General features: G+C 50.0%; 1 protein-coding gene across 9 annotated transcripts in view; it reads left to right on the top strand.

The window, feature by feature from the left end:
- Positions 1 to 19729, top strand: part of THRB (thyroid hormone receptor beta) — a 600087-nt gene that overhangs the window by 290338 nt on the left and 290020 nt on the right. Inside the window, exon 1 of one of the 9 annotated variants that reach the window (XM_085630515.1) lies at positions 5476 to 5630. The exons of the other annotated variants lie outside the window; for them this stretch is intronic. Coding sequence (XP_085486641.1) covers positions 5538 to 5630 — 93 coding nt within the window. The 5' untranslated portion in view covers positions 5476 to 5537. Of the gene's footprint in view, positions 1 to 5475; positions 5631 to 19729 lie in introns of those variants that run through there. 9 annotated transcript variants of the gene reach the window in all.

Below are 19729 nucleotides of genomic sequence, written 5' to 3'. Positions count from 1 at the left end.
GTTCTACTAACCATGATATAAAAAGACACAAATCTTGGAAGAATCAGTAAAACTGATTGATCGGCTAATGGTGTGCGGCATAAGACACTTGATGAAGAAAGTCGTTTGACACCCAACTTTTTTAGTTTTCAAAAAGGAGGTTATATGGATGTATGAATACCTAAGAGCTAGTAATGCCTTAGTGAACGTGGTGAGAACTGCCTTCAAGCCGGTCTACGGCGAAGTTCAGGTATCGGCTTGTTGCAACTGGCACCATGACAAAGGAGAGGTTTACTCAGGAGTGGCTGCAATTTGCAACCCAAATCAATTTTCTGTGTGGCCAATTACTCAGTAAAAGCCTACTTTGCAATCAAGGTTCACCGTCTGCATTCCTCCGGTGCCACTCATGTTGGCAGGAGTGCAACTATGCCGTCCGCTAAGCGGAGCGTCCAGGTGATGGCGTCAGCAGAAATGGACTGCGGCTTCGTTTGTGCAGGTTAACAAATCAGGAAGCCATTCGAGCGACTTCCTGCCCGGTGCCACTCCAAGCACAGAGCCTGCCCTTGCTTTCTTCTCTGAAGGGTGCCATGCATCCTGCAGTGTTCTCATTGTACACCATGCCAGCCCTGAGTGTATTTAATGGAGAGTGGCAGATTTGGCTCCTTGCAGGCGCTCGGCTGACGTCAGGACTCCGTCAATGCATTTATGTATGAGTGCTTTTCATCAAGACTTTGGACGGAGAGCTTGGGTAAACTTTTTCCATTTGCTTTTTATCAGATTTGCTTCGATCAGTGGAGAGTGGTAGAGATGTGGACGGTGACTGAGTGATGTGCAGGGGGCGGTTGAATGCTGCAGAAAGAGAAATTCGTTAGATGGAGGAGGGAGTAAAGGCGGACGGAGAGAGAGCCAATGTGGAATTAGAGAAAGTCCGATTTGTGGTACTGAGAGACAAAAGAATTCAATGATTTTTTAAAAATAAGAACAATTTAAAAGGAAGAGAAAGAGAAACTTCTGTTTGGATGGTATGATATGTGTGTATGTGTGTACATAGAGAGTAATGTGATATGTAGTGAGAGATGGAATGTAGAGATGCATGTTGCTCTAGACAGATGCATGTTGATAGAAATACACACACGGGGCCTGATTCACAAAGGGCCTCCGCACTCGCAGTGGAGGCCCCGCAGTCACGGGGGAGTCTCTGCACTCACAGCGGAGGCCCCGCAGTCACGGGGGAGTCGCTGCACTCACAGCGGAGGCCCCGCAGTCACGGGGGAGTCTCCGCACTGGCAGCAGAGTCTCCGCACTCGCAGCGGAGGCCCAGCAGTCATGGGGGAGTCTCCGCACTGGCGGCAGAGTTTCCGCAGTCACTGCGGAGGTCCAGCAGTCACGGGGGAGCCGCCACACTAGCGGTGGAGTCTCCACTCTCACGGCGGAAGCCCTGCAGTCATATGGGAGTCTCCGCAATCACGGCGGAGGCCCAGCAGTCGCGGGGGAGTCACCGCACTCACGGCGGAATCCCTGCAGTTGTGTGGGAGTCTCCGCACTTGCGGCGGAGGCCCAGCAGTCACAGGGGAGTCTCGGTACTCGCGGCGGAGTCTCCGCACTCGCGGCGGAAGCTCTGCACTAGTGTGGGAGTCTCCACACTCACGGCGGAGGTCCAGCAGTCGCGGGGGAGTCTCTGCACTCGAGGCGGAAGCCCTGCAGTCATGGGGAGACTCCGCACTTGCGGCGGAGACCCAGCAGTCAAGTGGGAGTCTCCGCACTCGCGGCGGAAGCTCTGCAGTTTTGTGGGAGTCTCCTCACTCGCGGCAGAGGCCCAGCAGTCACATGGGAGTCTCCGCACTCGAGGCGGAAGCCCTGCAGTCGTGAGGGAGTCTCCATAATGAGAATTTTCATTCTGGAAATTCCACCACGAGTGCGGAATACTCCCCGCGACTACCTCCACCACGAGTGCGGAGGCCCTTAGTGAACCATGCCCACAGTGTGGGAGAGATATAGCTAGAGCGGTGAAAAGAGAAAAGACATGGAGAGAGAGATGTCAGTGGAAGAGAAAAAGAGAGAGAGCGAAAAAAAATACATTGCTGTAGACATGTTATGTTCTATGTATATGAATGCTTTGGGTCATATCACCTGGGAGGTTAACCTGGCATCTAAGCAGGTGGTGCAGCCCTGACTGAACCCTACGGGAAGAGACAGGTTTTCAGTTTCTTGTGGAATTGTAATATGGAGCTGGCAGGTTTGGTGTGGAAAGGGGTATTGGGGGGTGTTCCAGCCTTGGGGGGGGGGGGCAGGTAGGAAAAGGTGCATGCAGCAGACATGGGCGAGGGGGGAGTAAGCAGAGGTACTTGGTCTCTGTGTGGAACTGTATGCAGCTGTTGAAGTACGCTGTTGAGCTACGCTGAGCGTTGATTGCGTAGTGCTTTGTAGGTGCGTGTGAGGAGCTTGAAGAGGGCACGTTTGTAGATAGGCAGCCGGTGAAGGTCTTTTTGGGGACTTGGAGTCTCTTTGCGAGTTGCTTATTGTGTGGCCAAGCAGAGGATACCAGTGCGGGGAAAGGGAACGAGAAGCACAGAGCGTGAAAGGTGGTTGGCCAGAGAGAGGACAGCTAGGTACAGACACACACAGTAGCGGCCCGTGGAGGGAGTGCTGCAGGGCGGCGAGGGGCAGGGTGGGGGTTAGTAAACTCCGGCTCACGGCCGACCGGAGTAATGTAACTAAATAAATAAATAAAACGAATTTCATTGCGCGCGCTGAAACGCATTTGGCGTTTCAGCGCGCGCAATGAAATTTGTTTTATTTATTTAGTTACATTACTCCAGTCCGCCGTGAGCCGGAGTTTACTACCCCACACCCTGGCCCTCCCCCGCCCGCCCCGCGGCACTCCCTCCACGGGCCGCTACTGGACACACATGCATTTCTGTAAATTGGTACACAGGCAAGTGGACTCATGAAGATGCGTCAGATTGAGGGACGAGTAGTTAAACGTATGTATCTAAATAATTGTTTGTTGAGAATTCCGTTTGCGACTTTGTAAAACTTGCAGGATTTCCAGAGGGCAGAAGCTTAGGGCCCGATGTACATAGCTTTGGGTTTGCGATTACCTATTACCACATTTTTGAGATTCGTTATTTGGTCATCATAAACGGCTGTGTACAAATCTGTGTTTCACACATTTGGCGATTCCCAGTGGGATGCAAATAGACCAACCTCATTAATATTCATGAGGTTGGCCTCGGTTTGCGACCCATTGGAAATCACAAAAATCACAGGGATGGTGGCCTGCTGGGGTCAGCAGACCACCAAGTCTGTGATTGCTTTTAAATAAAGCAATGTTTTGTTTTTTTAAATGAAGCCTTTTCATTAAAGGAAAATGTGATGCGTTTTAAAAAGAAAAATTAAATGTTTATTTTTTATGTTTTAATAGTAGGGACCACTGCCTGTTCTTAAACATTTTTACAACGACTCACAAAGGGGAAGGGTGATCCTTGGGGACCTATTTGTGTTTGCGAATGGGCTAAACCCTACTTCAACTTGGCGGTAAAATGCAAATGTTTTGCAATCACTTTTCAGTCACAGCACATTAATACATACCACTGCAAGTCGCTATTAGGAAGAGACGCCTTTAACATTCCCCTTCCTGATACCGAATCGGAAACCCCGTTTTGCAATTCAGTGATAGGTTACTGAATCGCAAAATAGGGCTTTGCACATTAAATAAAATGCTTTTTTTCTGTCACAAACGGCCCGATTCTGCTAATTGGGCCGTTTGCGACCTAAAAAAGGCTAGGTGCTTCTGGCCCCTAGTGTTCAATCATCCATTAATACACAGTAACAGACCGGCCAGGCACACATATCGAATTATTGCTCACATAACAGTCACAACCCGCTTCCTGTAACTGTTCCAAGACCGGATTTTTCTTTAATATATGCAAACATATGTGTCTTTTGGGAGAGTTTCATCTGGGGCCGTGGTAAAGAGGCTTTGCACGGATTTCTCTTCTGACTTTGGCAGGGCATTTAATATTTGTTATTAATGTAATTATTGCCACAGATGCTGCTGCTATGGAAGTATGCACTTGGCACTCTGGCGTTTCTGCTGACCTCCGCGCGCCCCCTAATTTGTCTTTTTGTTTTGATGGTGGCGTGTCTAGACATTTATGGAAGTTCTGCCGGCAGCGACTGTAAGGGCCGGAGAGCGGCCCTAAGCCGAGTGTAACATTTACACCATAAACCCTTGTTACCACAAGGTGGACGGGGTATTTCCTCACCGCCTGCCCTGCAACGCGAGATTTCCAGGATTACAGGCAGATTTAACGACAACGAGAACCGGTTTGGGCAACTCGCCAGCAGGGTCATCCGAGGAAAGTCGCAGACTTATTTGACAGGTTAATCATAAAATGCTTTTTCTTGCGCGCCGTCTCCAGCCTCCATCACACAACACGTTAGTCATGCGATGTGCAAACGGAAAGTTGTACTCTGTACAGTTTGTGGTACATTCTTTGGGGCCAAAGGTTCATTTGGGAAAAAATAAGTGCAGAAGGCAGCTTGCACCAGCCCATTGCTCCTATTAGGGCCGCCTATAACAGGACTAACTACTATACATAAAACCCTACAAGTGGGGAGAGGATGTGGCTTAACAGCCAGAGTTGGCGACTTTGGAGCTGGGCAACCGTTCGAGTCTCGGTGTCGGCTCAACATCCTGTGATGCTGGGCAAATCACTTAATTTCCCCATGCTTTCAAAAAATAAATGTGTCCCTAACTGGTGCTCATGAAAAACAGTCCAATACCTTGAGGTTGAGTTCGTGCTAAAAGCGCCGGTGTTGACGATCAAGTGTCCGTGCTGAAAACCGGAAACCCCCGGCTCAAATTAAGCACTGTGACAAATTCAAAGAAAACCAGGCACTCTGTGCTTCTATTTGATTTCTCGGCGTGCGCCCTTATTTTTCCTTATTCTTCACGTTTGAGTTTGAACTTTTCTTAGGTTACCTGTGCAGCAAGTCCTTGAGAAGGAAACTTCCATCTAAACTATTGTGACTCACATTGAGGTCCAGTCACTGCCAGTGTCCGGAACCGTTCTATTTCAGACAGTGCCAGTAACTTGTGGAGTTCTTACACGCTGCCACCTGGGCATCACTCGATCCTTCTGTAAGAGTCATAGGGCGGGCAGTTCCTGTATGACTGTCTTCCAGTTTGCTCCACCTGTGTTTTAGAGCCTTTGTGGGTAGTGTGTCTCACTCCGCCTTTGCATTGGGCCAGCGAGCGGCAGGTTATTCAGGACGGGTTGTCTCTGGCGAGCACCGTGTTGGAGAAGAACGGCCGTTATTGGCTCAATGTCCCACCCGTCTCAATCTCCTATTGGACGTCACCCCCTTTATGACACATCTGGTTGTCAAGTGTGCCTGCAGCGTTGCTAGGGATGCTTTTCAAAAGGGCTCAAATACCCCATTGGAATCGTTTTGCTGGGATCAGCTTTTTTTTTGCAGAGGAAGACATGAACCTTCGTGGCAACAGAAGTATGACATCGGAACATGTCGTTAAGCGGTGTCGGTAACGCGTCATGCATCTGTCGGCGATGGGTTATCAGAGGCAGTTCAGGATTGTTCCAGGAAATTCTGATCCATGCCACAATTTCGGGGTACCCATTGCCTGCGTAAGTGCAGTCCTTATTGATTTATGGATGTGACTCTCTCTTATTGTTTCTCTGGTCGCACTCCGGTGATGACACCCAATACCGTTTCGGGACCCCAAAAACTCTAATTATCTTCTAAAAGTTTACACGTGTCATGCCGCTTGGTCCCGTGACGGGCGGGATGCTCTTCAAAACAAATTGCTTTTGTTATCTTTAACTGTGTAGCACTGCGCCCCGCCATGCTGGTCTTGGGGTATTATTGTCTCGTTTGTGGCATTGGTTGCTGTATGGTCCAGAGAAGGATGGTGTCCTCTTCAGGAATATCTGGGTGTCATTAAGGAGGGACAGAGATGCACCCCTGTTGTATCACAGAGGGCTTTGCACTGCAGCCTTGCGTGCAGGTGTTACAGAAAAATATATTCAGCGGTGGCTCCTCCGAGCGGCGGGCCACTGCTTTGTAAGCAGATTAAAAAGAAAAAAGAAAACGATAATTAAGCAATGTTATTAGCTTTTTATTTTTTCGTTTCTGCTTAGGAGTAGGGCGGGGCTGGGCTCGTCAGAGCAGGGGCTATGGGGAGGAGTGGTAATCACACTCTAAGTGCGCATGATGGTTTGGCTGGCCATCTTGGGCCGGCCAAACAGTCATGCGCACTTTGCATGTTCTCCCCCGGCTGTATTGCGCAGCCTAGGTGGAGAACATGCACAGCCACCTATTCCCTCGCTGAGCGCCAAACCAAGGTGCTCAGACTAATCACAACGCTGCGGCAAGGCAGCATCATGATTGGCTAGGGGAGTTTGGGAGCCTGCGTGCTTCCTGGCTCCTGCTCCTGGAGTCGATCGAGTAGACGAAGAGGACTGCGAGGCGGAGGCCAGCCTACAGGTGTTTTTGTACATTTTTTTTCATTTACTACCCCACCCCCCCCCCCTACCCCCCCCCACCTTCCTTTGCCACCTTGTAAAGTTGCGGCCACCACTGGGTATATTAGTATTAAATGGGCATCGGAGAGGTATGAGGCCAAGTTTAGTGTTGGTAATTAGGTTATTCAGTATTAGAGAATTGGCCACATTTATAAAGACTCAAGAATCAACAAGAAAAGGTTAAATGTGTTGAGCCGGACAATGTACCATCAAATGCAGAAAGAGGAGAACCAAGATATTTGTATAGTTCTTGGAATGAGAGGGGGTCTTATATTTTCCTGGTATGAATTCCACAATTTGGCACTTTGAACCAATAAGGAAGTTCCTCTGTAACTGGACCAGTCTTAAGTCTTTGAGCAAAGACTGTGTCTAGGCTGATGCCACCATAGTTCTTCTTGTGGGAATGATGGTTTAATTCCGTGAAGGAATAAATGTTCCATGCAGAGGGTCTTGGATGAAGGGGTTGATGGTCTGGAGAGACGTGGTCCCATTTTTTGAGGTGATGAAGTATTGCAGCTGAGCTCCGAACCTACTGGAGTCTCTTAAGAATTCTGGTGGTTTAGTCAAGAAGGTAGTTTGATTATCCCAGGTGAAGTCGAGAAGGTAGTCTAGTTCCCCAAGGTGAAGTCAAGAGTCAAGAAGGTAGTCTAGCCCACCAAGGTGAAGTCAAGAAGGTAGTTTGATTATCCCAGGTGAAGTCGAGAAGGTAGTCCAGTTCCCCAAGGTGAAGTCAAGAAGGTGGTCAAGTTCACCGAAGTGAAATCAAGAAGGCGGTCTAGTGAAGTCAAGAAGGTAGTCTAGTTCACCAAGGTGAAATCAAGAAGGCGGTCTAGTGAAGTCAAGAAGGTAGTCTAGTTCACCAAGGTGAAGTCAAGAAGGTAGTCTAGTTCACCAAGGTGAACTCAAGAGTCAAGAAGGTAGTCTAGTTCACCGAGGTGAAGTCAAGAAGGTATTCTAGTTCACCAAGGTAAAATCCATTGGCATAATCCAGTCCACAGAGTGCCTGAGCTCCTGTGGCTTGCGCTCCAGAGGGAGTCATCGAAAGGAAAATCTGCCAGATAGGTCTGAGGAGGTGGAACGAAGAAGTGACCACTGAATGGACCTTTGGAGTCAATGTGGGATAGTCATCCAAGGCGATTACAGAGTTCCTCCTATAAATGGAAGAAATGGGTCGAAGGCCCAGCTCAGATAGCCAATCAGGAGTTAACGGAGTGCTGAGTCAAGTGCTGCCTTTCAGTAAATTCAGTATCCTCTGTCGGAAGCGATGGGCTCCATCAGATACACAGAGGTTTGTCTTGACCCTCTTTAGCTGTTAAAAACACTTTTTTTCTATTTCTCATGTACAGAGACTGTAGACTGTAGAAAAATCTTCTTTCCCTTCATGGAAAAATGTTTTATAGCAGTTTAAGGAGAAGATGTGAAATTATTCTGCAACATAATCAAAAGGCAATGTACCATAATTAGGGTTATCGATTGATTTCAACAAGAATGTATTTTAGGGATTTTAAACATGTGTTCCCAAACCTGTCATGAGCTGTTACGGTGTTTGTCATTTTCATCATTTGCTTAAAATACATACTCGTGTTTTATCTTCTTTATCCTTTTATCTTTTCTCCTTAAAATTAATTTATACATTTATGACCTTTGCAGTTAACTCAAAAAGTACCATTGGCCAGGAAAGTGACTCTGTTAGGAATCCCCTTTTGCTGACCTTTCACACTAAAGATGGACGCCTTCCAACTGGGGTTTACGCACTCTCTTCCCCTTTGCAAACCTTGCCTGGTGCAGAAGAGAACACTGTCCCATGACACTCCCTTGTCCTGGCCCAGTTGCATACAGATTACTCTATGGTGCATCCATCCGGCAGAGGCGCCCTTTATTTCACTCTAAGAAGGGGTTGATGGCCAATGGGAATGCGCTTTGGCTTGCAGGCTCCTCCTTTCAGCCAATGTCAAACCACTAAATGAGGCCCTCCTCCTTTCATATTTGGCAAGAGGATCCTTCTCATCTAGGGAAATTAAACCACCCCCTCGCTATGCACCACTGGAATTGGCAAAGGCTTCCAAATGACTACCCTCCTGGTCTGATAAGATTTGTGTGTTTCGTTGCCCCTTACCAAACTCAATGCTTTTTGTTGTTGAGAGTGTCTAAGATGTTTTTTATAGCTGAATTCTAGTGCGCTTGTTTTTTGCTCTCTATGCAACCGCAGACTGAGACCTACCAAATCCAAATACCCCAAAAGGGGCAGTCTAGATTGAACTGTCATGTTACGCCCCCTCTGAATGGGAAAACCTGAGACGTATTTAGGCCTTGATGGTCCTGGCCAGTTTCGTACAGCTTGATTCATATGTCAGTGAGTTATGGGCCGAGGTCTGGACACACTGTTGACGGGCAGGGCAACTCACTGATCAGAACATAAAATGGTGGAATGTTTTGAATTGATGACAGCTGTAGAGAATACCCCTTGATCACATTAGATTAAATTGCTTTTGATCACTGTGCTGCTACAGACAGGAAGCAATCACATGCAAATCAGCATTAGCCCCGCCCCCTTTTTGCTGCATTAAAGGTTGTGACAGGTGGCAAGCCACAGGAGCACCAAGGTGCATTTATGAAGGTCGGAGGTGCTTTGACATACCAGGGCCTCCCTAGCGAATTCTTGGCAGTGAGGCGATGGCGGGCAATACTAATATGGGCAAAAAGAGAGGCGATCAGTCATTTCCGTTACCAGTGGCTTCATTGTCCTTGGGCCCCTGGAGGACCAAAACCTGCAGTGGGAAAAGGGCCCTTTTCCAGGAATCCTTTCAAAGTGCAGCAAAGAATCTTGTAAATTTGACAAGGGATTTCATTCGTCAGGTTTGTGATTTTGCACATTTTCTCTGAGAAAATCTGTTGATTCTGCAAAACCTCTGGTAAAGTAATGGATTCTCCGTTTTTGTGCACAGTTTACAAAATGATGGCAATGACACAATGTTTCCAATTTTCCAGAAGGACCAATAGGAGCATTGTTGGGTGATCTCTCCGGCTTTGCGGCTCGTGCAGCCTTCAAAGAGGGATATCCCTAGATCAGGGGCAGCACGTGCGTAGGTGAAGGTTCCCCGTTCCATTCGAGCTGGATACGTATTTTCATGAGTGTACGTGGGGACAGAGGCGTAATGCAAGGACGCCCTGTACTTTGGCGTCCGTTACTGCCCCGTCTCTAAGAAGGGAGAGTTTGCAATCAACGTGTGTTTGTAATTTTCTTGCAAACGATCTCCTCATGATGTAAATTTTTTTTGAAACCACATGAATCAAAGGCATTTTAATGGGTAAGATGACCCCAATTGTCTTGATTAATTGCTACAAGATAGAATTAATCACACTTAATGGGATCTTATGTAATCCATCATTTTTGGGTTTGTTGTCTGCGGAAGGGATCATTTAGAAATGATAAACGACGTCGCATTAATCACTTGTAATGCTGGTTTTGATTTGCTGTTGTGTGGCGACGCTTCGCGTCTTTGTGCCGTCACTGCCTATTGCCGGAAGGGTGAATTGTCTTCCCTTTCACTGTGAGTGTTCGCACTCTTAGGATGGGTCTAATGACTGCTCGACTCGGGGACAATAAAGCGTGCTCTCTTGACCAGAATGTACCAGGTGTTTTTTATTTATTTAAAAAAAATTAAAGTACACCATATAGCAAGTGCTTAATTTGTAAAATAATAAGTATGGTGCCGAAAGTTTTTCTCAGAAGCCTGCGACTCACACTGATGAATGTATACCAAGGCTGCGCAATCTTAATTCCACCTCATTCCTCTTTCTTCCACCACTAGACGCCCTCTGCCCCCTTATTTCACGTGTGTCTGTTCTTTTTCATCCCTGCGTCCTCCTTTTTTGGGATTTTCTCTTTCTTGCTCTGGGTCAAAGTCTGCTGAGGAAAAACGTGCGCAGTACACCAAAATAAATGCCGGTGGGCCCCACCTGCAACCACTGGCTCAAATTAAGCACTGTGTGTCCCTTGTCCCTTCTGTGGACAATCAAAAGTGACCTTAAAAGGAGAAAACCAGAAAGATCATTTTTCAGAGGCAAAGCATAATAAGGGAGAGGATGTGGCCTTACGGTTAGAGCGGTCAACATCGATGCTGGGGAATCAGGTTTAAGTCTCGGCAGGGACGCTCAACATCCTATGATTCTTGGCAATTCACTTAATCTCCCCATGCCTAACACAAAATGAATGTGTTCGTCTCTACTGCAACATTTGGTCATGTAAAGCGCTCTGATACCTTCGGGTCAAGTTTGTGATTTATAAAACTCCGGAGATAAGAACTATAAGGAAAGGCTCACAGCAGCTCCACAAAATGGTGGCACTAAGAAACCGTGAATCTGGAAGGGATATTAACCCCATACTGGCACATTTAAAGAGTTGTAGGAGACAAACTCGGTTGGTGAGTGTCCGAGAATAAAAATGGCTGTGTGCTTGATAAGTAGCGGATCGTGTACCGTGCCTTGGCTTTGCACGATTGTGGTGCTGTGCCCGTCCAAGAGGCACATCCTAGTTGTAGTTTTATGCCCAGAGGTGTTATGTACCAGGCGAGACTAGCTGTGCCAGACTGGCTGCTTTTGCGGTATGTTTGAGCCTCATGTGGATGCAGCCATTATTGGGCTCTTTAGTGGCCTTCGTTGACATTGGTAGTGATGGCCGCTCGCCCCGCCCCCTTTTTCAGGAGGATACCACAGTGTACAGTGGCAGCCCTGGTGAGATAGCTGCAGGAGGAACACCAGTGGTGGAAATTCCAGACAGATAATACAACTAATAATGCCACTTTTATCATTGTTATTATTATTGCGACTATTATATGTACTACTACTACTACATTTCGGTGCCCAGGCTGTTTCCCCAGAGGCCACCATGCTCTTCCACTATGGCCGTGACCCGCGTCCACCACCGCTACCGCAGCAGGGCCTGGACCCGGCTCGCGTGATTTCCATAAAAGAGCACTGGCACTCACTGGACATATTTACCATGATTACAATTGCAAACACTCCCACAGTAAGGGATTACCTTCTTCGGTCTGCCCAGTGTGAGCCTCCACCTGCGGGCCTTTTGCTATGCTTAGCGGCGCGGTGTTGCAGTTGCCCTTGCAGTCATCATGTCATCTTTCTGAATAATTTCTTTTTCAAGAATAAATGTTAAATGCCAGAGATGATCTCAGCTCTCTGTGGGGTCGAGCAGTCAGCTGCAGATTACAGTCGGGAGGGGCTGAGCAGTGATGCCCAGGTGACCGTCCTTGCCTGCGGTAGCTGGTGTGCTCGCTCGTGTCCAGAAATAGGTGGTCTCCAGTGAGTTTGAGGGAGATCACCTTGGACTCCGCTGGTTTCGATGTCCTCATCAAATCCAGCGAAGCGGAGATTGATAGAAACAGGAACATTGATTAAGATCCACCCCCTCAGCCTGGTGTTCCACCTCCACCGACTCATCAGCGGACCTTCTCAGCATCAAACCCCCCTTCTAGAACCTTCAAAAATAGCCCAGACCTTGAGCCCAGGACAACTATAGGCCTGGAGGTCGAGACATGGAGGATGTAACCATCACAGAGACCTGCTCACCGGCCCGTCCACTGTGCATTCCAGGCTCTGAGCCGGATCCGTTCCCCTCCGTCACCGTGGGCCAGGACTTGGTCCTCTCAGCAGCTCCACGCTCTCTTCAGGCCAGGCAGAGCCTGGTGCTGTTCAATGGTGTTTGTACAGGGCGTGCACCAACCGCTGGAGCACCATGGAGCCAGCACTATGGCCCACACATCAGCAGGACAGACCCTGTTAGAGCGACACCTGTGCAGGTACCCAGCCTGCAGACTGCACAGGGCCTGCAGCCAGTAACATCTTAAGGATTTTGGGGCTCAGGGCAAACGTATTTTGGGGGCCCGGCTCAGAACAGCTTTGAATTTGTGATCCAGTTTCAGCTCTTTCACGCCCTCTTTGACCAGGTCACTCACAGGCATTTTTGTCGAAATTTTAAATGTGTTTAGATCAAATATTCAGGCACAGTGACGTGTGTTTTCAATATTTAACACAACAGCAGCTCACTAATATTACTGCAAATAATGTCTGTGACCCCCCCTCCCATTTGTCATATGTGAGGTCCTATTTTGATATAAAAGAACGTTTCATGGATGTTGCATGAAACAAAAACACAGCATTTATCTGCAAAATTGATGTAATAGACTCTCACACATCACCCACATTAAAATTAAATTAAAGGAAAACGGTATTTAAAACAATTTATTTATGAATTACTTATGGTCATCAAAGGAAGACTCTCTGCAGAAAGGCTGGCTCTGTGAAGGGGCCCCCTGAAAGGCTGGGGTCCCGGGCCTGAGCTCACTTTGCCCATACCTTAAAAGTCTCTGCGTGTAACTACTCCCGCCCAGCCCCAGCTAAGCCGCAGAGCAACCCCATACCTGCCAATTCACACGGTGCCACCGTGTGACACACGATATCGGCTCCCATCACACGGTCTCCAGGTGAGGAGCCGATATCACACGGTGGCAGGAAAAACAAGCTGAAAACCACTGTAAATAGTGTTTTTCCAGCTGGTGTTCTGAGGCTTTGAACTGCCAATGTTAAGTGTGAAAACACCCCAGGACATTGGCACCAGCCTCAGCAAGTTTTATTTTCGGGGGGAGGAGCTTGGGGTGGGGTTCAAAAGTGCCCTGTAGGGTCTTCTCAGCACGAGGCCCAGCCCCTCCTCACACGGTGAGATCGTTTTTCAGGTTGACCAGCATGCAACCCAGTGCCACCAGTAGACTTGGTTTAAGCAATTAATCTTTGCACTCATAGCTGTGTTCATGGGGTGGCATGAGGCGGATTGGAAATGCCAGCAGCCTGTCTTTGAACCGAAACTGTGATGCGGCCTGCATGGAGCGCCGTGGCGATGATGTCAGCCTCTTGTCACAGTTTGTGTTGCGTCATTCATTCCCGTGGCTGGGCGGGGGCAGTGGAACAGAACAGGACAGGTAGCTAGTGGCATGCTTTTCAGGATGGCTGTCCACGGCCCGGGATAACTCCATTGTCCCGGCGGGCAGAAACGAGTGCAGCGCTCCGGCACGCACGGGCTCAAATTAAATAGTCGTGGAAGAGGTAGCAACGGATGGCGTGCCCAGGGTAACAGCACCAGTCCTTCAAAACGCATTCGCTGCTTTCTTTTGATGTGAAATAAACGTGTAGCTTGACTCATGTGCCCTCTAAAGTAACTGGAGCTGTCACCAGACGTATGTACAACTATTTAATAAGTAAAGATTTATTTTCCCCAAAGTAGCTCAAGTGCTCAAACTTCTGAGAAGTTGGTTTCAGAGCATCAGCGTCTGTTTCCAAGTATAACCGCTGCGTGTCCTGTTGCAGTTGGGTGGACTCTGATATCGCAGACCGGAAGCCAGTCCACTGAAATTGATTGTACCTGGCACACCGCGGACTTTGCCAAGCGCGACCATCCGGAAGCGCGCCCTTAGGACCCGGCTCCCCCCGCCCGTGCGACACACCCCCCTTCTCGGTGGCTCGGCCAGCAGCCGATTGGCTGCCGGGCAGCGGTTGTTCTTCCGGGGCAAAGCGACGTTGGGCGAGCGCACGCTTCCGGTCAGGATGGGTGGAGGTGGGGCGTAGGGGCTATTTAGGCCCGGTTCTCGCCTCCACTCATCCTCTCTTACTGCGAAGACGACGACGACTCCGAATCTCGTGGCGTGGACTATCGTTGGGGCCTCCTGTTGGTCGTGGATCTTGTCGGCGGGTCGGCGGACTGCGGATTGCGCGGTTGTTGTGCTACTCGGTGCATGCTGGTGGGGTCTCGAGGTGGCGACGGAGCTCGGTGTCGGGTCCGGTGAAAAGGTCAGGTAAGGTGCTGGGAGGGGTGAGGATTCGGGTCCATCGTCCGGGGTTCTGCGGGCGGCAGTGTTAATTTTATGTACTGCTCCCACGGGGCTCAGGGCGAGTTGGTGGGTCCTGCTCCCCTAGCATCTGGGCTGCGGGCGAGGCGTGTGGGTTGGTTCTCCGGGGGGCAAAGCAAGTGTTTAGTCGGGGATTGGGTAGCGTGGTGTGCTGCCTTCGTCCTACACGGGACCGGGGACCGGGAGTAGTCCGCAGGCGTGGTGTTGTGGTTCCGCATCGGTGCGAGCGTTTGAGCGGGAAACAGATCCAGTTGCAGCGCACAATCGGTGCCGGGGAGGGCTCGGGTACGATCCGATTTGTCGCAGCAGAGAGAGATAGCGTGCCTGCGTGAGCCAGTGCTTGCATTTTGTAGTTAAGCGCCCATAGGCGGGGTCAGTGGGGGTAAAGGAATTCAGAATCCGTTCATTGCAGCGTTGCTACGTTGAAAACTGCTTGTTGGGTGCGTCTCGTTTTATCCCCCGTAATTTGGGAGAGGTCTCGCGGCAAGTCGGTCAAAGCACGGTGGAAAGGGGGCTTGTCAGGCAACCGGACGCGTGTGACTGTGTGGAGAAGGGGGAGTGTTGTGGGGCCGCCCAGGATACCTAATCGCCTGATCCAGCCGGGGCAGGATGCCTCCCAAGAGGAATCAGAAGAGAAAAGGGGGGGATTCCGAGATAGCACAGCTATTAAAATTGGTGCTAGCGAAGTTGAGTAGGGATGAGGACAGTGAGGAGGACGCGGGGGGGGAGGCTCCCGAGTCTGACAGTGAGGGGGTTACAGAGCCGGTGGTGCCGGAACGCCCGCGAAGGGCGATAGTACCGCCGAAAGCGGCCTTTCCGCCGTTGGTTAAGAAGGCAAAGAGCGTCAAGAGGAGGAAAGAGTCGAAAGGGGGTGATGGGGTTGTTCCAGGGGGGCAGGAGTGTCAGCCGGCCGTACCACAGCGGGTGATAGAACCTGCGCCAGCAATGCCCCTTGCTCCTGTGCCTCCTTTGCCCACACCTGTGCTTCCTGCCCCTGTAGTACCATTACTAGCACCTATGTCACCACCTATGCTTCCTCCGGTAATTCCAGAACCCATAGTGACCCCACAAGAGGGACCAGGGTTAGCGAGGGATGATATTGGTTTGATTTTGGCAGAAATTAGGGGCGCGTTCAAGACCTTGGCCCCACCCGCGAGTATCCCAGTACTGCCGGTGCCAGAGGTTCTGGTGGAGGTCTCTCCGCCAGCAGTGCTACCAGTCAGACAAGCTGAGGTAGGGGGGGATCAGGTGCCCAGTACAGCGGTGGGAGCTGGCCAGGCTGCTCACTCTAATATTTTGGCAACGGTGGCCACTTTGTTGGCACAACTTGGAGCACCAGCAGCGACCGACACAGCAACTGCCCCATGGGCGACACAAGCAGGGGGGGCGGTTCTGGCGGAGCTGGGTAAACAAGTGGCGCTGTTGAATAAGACGCAAGAGACAGCGGCGAATGCGCTGGGACCAGCGGTGGGTCAAGCGGCCCCCGCGCATGCAGTAATCGAGCTGCCCTCTGCAGGTAAGGCAGGGGAGGGCTCAGCTAAGGGGGATGGCAATGAACTAAAGGTACCACGGGGTGTTGAAACAGTGCTTTCAAAGAGAGGTAATTTGGCAGCCCATGTGGCACAGGATGTGAAGGACAAGATTTGGAAGGGTGAATTTGTGGACATATTCTCCCTGATCAGACCGAAGCGAAGGGAAGAAGGCGTTGGGGACAAGGACAAGAAGGAGGGTTCCTTTAGGGATAGGAAGCCCAAGGTAGAGGAAACCATTTCCAATTGGCAGTTTGGCTTTAATGTATTTTCCATCATAATACTGGAGAAAAGGCCGGAACTGGCAGTTCCATTGATTTGTTATGCGAATAAAATCCTAAAGGTACAGGTGACATACGGGGGTGTGGCATGGTTAGATTACGACAGGGACTTTAGGTGGGCGAAAGTGGAGGATCCTGATATGGGGTGGGACCAGACGGAGGTGAACGTGTGGCTAGAGAGTGTCAACAAATTGCCCGTGAGGCAGCCCTTTCGGACATCCCAGGGAGGACCTGGGGAGAAAAGAGGCACATGTTGGGTGTACAATAGGAAAACTTGCAACTGGGCCCCAGGGACATGCAAGTTCAGGCATGCATGCGGTTACTGTGGCCACCCTTCCCACCCCGTGTTCAAATGTATTAAGAAATCCAAGGAAAAAGGGAGAGAGCCTAAACCGCCACCGGCACAATGAGTTGCCTACGCCGGTCAATGTAGGGAGGCTGTTGCTCTGGCTCAATCAGTATCCTGACAGGAAGGCAGCCAGAATGTTGTATGAGGGTTTTTCAGTGGGTTTCCGCATTCCTGCAGTAGGGGTTCCACCAGTAGGCTACTGTAAGAATCTGATGTCAGCACAGATGCACCCGGAGGTGGTGACAAGTAAAGTTAGCAAGGAGGTGGCTCTGGGGCGGGTAGCGGGTCCTTTTAGGGTGCCTCCTTTGCCCGGGTTTGTGTGCTCCCCCTTGGGGGTGGTTCCTAAAAAAGAGCCGGGGCAATTCAGAATGATCCACAATTTATCGGCCCCGCAGGGGGCATCGGTAAATGATGCCATTGATCCGGCATTGTGCTCTGTGACTTATGCTTCTTTTGATGCAGCTTTACAGAAGCTGCGCGGCCTGGGGCCGCACGCTTTGTTGGCAAAGACTGATGTGGAGTCAGCGTTTCGGCTCCTGCCGGTTCATCCTGATGATTATCACTTATTGGGTTTTCAGGTTAACCACAGTTATTACTTTGACAAATGCATGCCTATGGGGTGCGCTGTGTCTTGCAAGTATTTTGAAACGTTCAGCACAATGCTTCAGTGGTTGTTTGTGGAGAGAACTGGACACAGGGAGGTGATTCATTACTTAGATGATTTCTTGATCATGGGTCCCCCGGAGGACGAATGTTGTGGGCAGGCTTTAGGCCAGCTAGTAGCGTTGTTTGACGAAATGGGAGTGCCCTTGGCCCCGGGGAAGACAGTGGGACCTGTGACTAGCCTGTCCTTTCTAGGGATCGAGATAGATACTGTGGCAGGGGAGTGCAGGCTGCCGTTGGACAAAGTGAGAGCCTTTTCCCAGGCCATAGACGCTGCCTTGGCAGGCCCTAAAGTTACGCTGCATCAACTCCAGGTGGTGGTGGGCCAGTTGAATTTCGCACTGCGAATTATTCCTATGGGCCGGCCATTCTCTCGGTCCATTGCACGAGCCATGACGGGACTCACGCAGAAATACCATCATGTAAGATTACGGGCTGAGGTCAGGGAAGACTTGAGGATTTGGCAGGATTTTCTGAAGGGTTTCAATGGGAAGGTAATCTGGCCGGAACCGGCACGGTCTTGCTCTGAATTGGGATTAATTACTGACTCTGCAGGCAGCATTGGTTTCGGGGCAATTTTGGGGACCCAATGGTGTAGGGGTGATTGGCCATTGGCTTGGCATGAGAACGGGGTGGCAAAAAACATTGCTTTCCTGGAACTGTTCCCGATAGTGGTGGCGGTGGAGATTTGGGCCCCCTTTTTCAGGAACAAAACTGTGGTCTTCTGGTCTGACAATATGGCAGTGGTGGAAGCCATTAATAGGCAAGGGGCTTCCTGTAGGCATGTGTTGCGGTTACTGAAACATCTGGTTTTGGCCTGTTTGAAATTGAATGTGGTGTTCAGGGCCGCCCATATTCCAGGTGTTCATAATCAGGCTGCTGATGCTTTGTCTCGCCTCAAGTTGCAGGATTTCAGGAAATACCATCCGCTGGCGGACGAGCAGATGACGGCTTTCCCAGCTTCTCTATGGAGGATTGGAGTGCCGGATTAGCAGGGCTAGTGGGAGCATCTTTGAGCAACAACACGAGACGAACCTACCAGCAGCATTTCAGGGATTACAGGAATTTTGCGGGGCGAGCAAGCCCAAGCTGCTCGTCTCTCTTTTCAGCGCGAACGCTGTGCGAATATTTAATGATATTGAGAAATCAGGGCAGGGCAGCTTCTTATGCCAGGGCGCGCGTAACAGCAATTGGTTTCTTTGCGAAGGTGGCAGGGGTTCAGGATCCTGGGGCTAACTTTATGGTAAGGAGGGCTCTGTCTGGGTGGGCCAGACTAGAAGGGCTTTGATAAGTGGGGCCGCCTCCGTCTGATATCACAAGCAGCTGATCGAGGTGGGCACTTTGGAAGTGCACTGCCTCACTACCCTGCTCTTTGAAACTAATTTTAAGAACATTAAAAGGATTTTAAAAAATCCACAACCTGGCTTTTCGTGGGTTGCACTCTCTGTTATTTACTATTTCTTTTTTTTTTTATAAAAGAACCTTTTATGTACCACTATTTGTTGTACAGCAGTCCTGCCAGCTTATAAAAAGATTTTACAATACAGGCATGGGCTTAGAGGCGGCGAGAGCTCATGCTGAGAGCTACCTAAGAAGGACTTTGCACCTCCCACAATTTAAACCCCTCCTATAACAAGGAAGACATAAATTGCAGAGTTCTGCTGCTGGTGCCCTGTGGTAGTTTCATACCTTCTAATGGCTGTTCATAGCCTCCAAAGGCGAGCTGGAAACCTACTCTGTGTACAGGTCTCTAGCTAGTCTCTCCTGCTGCCATATGACATTGGCTTTTCACTGGGAGACCATGTGAGCAGAGCGGATATTGTGTGGCACAAGGTGGCACCGTGCTAGCAGAGGCGATATGGTGTGGCACAAGGTGGCACCGTGTGAGCAGAGCCAATATTGTGTGGCACAAGGTGGCACCGTGTGAGCAGAGCGGATATTGTGTGGCACAAGGTGGCACCATGTGAGCAGAGGCGATATTGTGTGGCACAAGGTGGCATCGTGTGAGCAGAGCCGATATTGTGTGGCACAAGGTGGCACCGTGTGAGTTGGGAGGTGGGTTGTTAGAGGAGGGTGAGCCGGAACTAATAAGATAAGGAACAGAATGGGGGCAACACAGGTTCAAATCAGTGGAGTAACATTAGCCCCTATAGCCCTCGCGGTGAGGGGGCCCCCTCCGGCACACTTAACGGGTGGCAGGCCCCTGGTCTGAAAGCTCCTGATTGGGTCCGGGGGTGGGGGTCTCCATGTACTTTGCAGGGGTGCCCCGTCAAGTTTCGTTTCGCCACTGGTTCAGTTTTGCAGATCAACGCATTGACCAAGCCATGTGATAGGTTTCTTTGGTTGACGCGGCAGCATCGGGGGCGGTGTGGTGTGGGGGGTGTTTTTAAACCTTCAAGAGGGTCCTCGCCCTCCTGAGGTCGGTGAACTGATTCTACCTTTGCTTTTTGTCTAGAACTTTGCT

This window comes from Triturus cristatus, chromosome 10, assembly GCF_964204655.1.
Source record: "Triturus cristatus chromosome 10, aTriCri1.1, whole genome shotgun sequence".
Classification (NCBI taxonomy): domain Eukaryota; kingdom Metazoa; phylum Chordata; class Amphibia; order Caudata; family Salamandridae; genus Triturus; species Triturus cristatus.
This window is presented reverse-complemented; position numbering and strand designations above follow the sequence as displayed.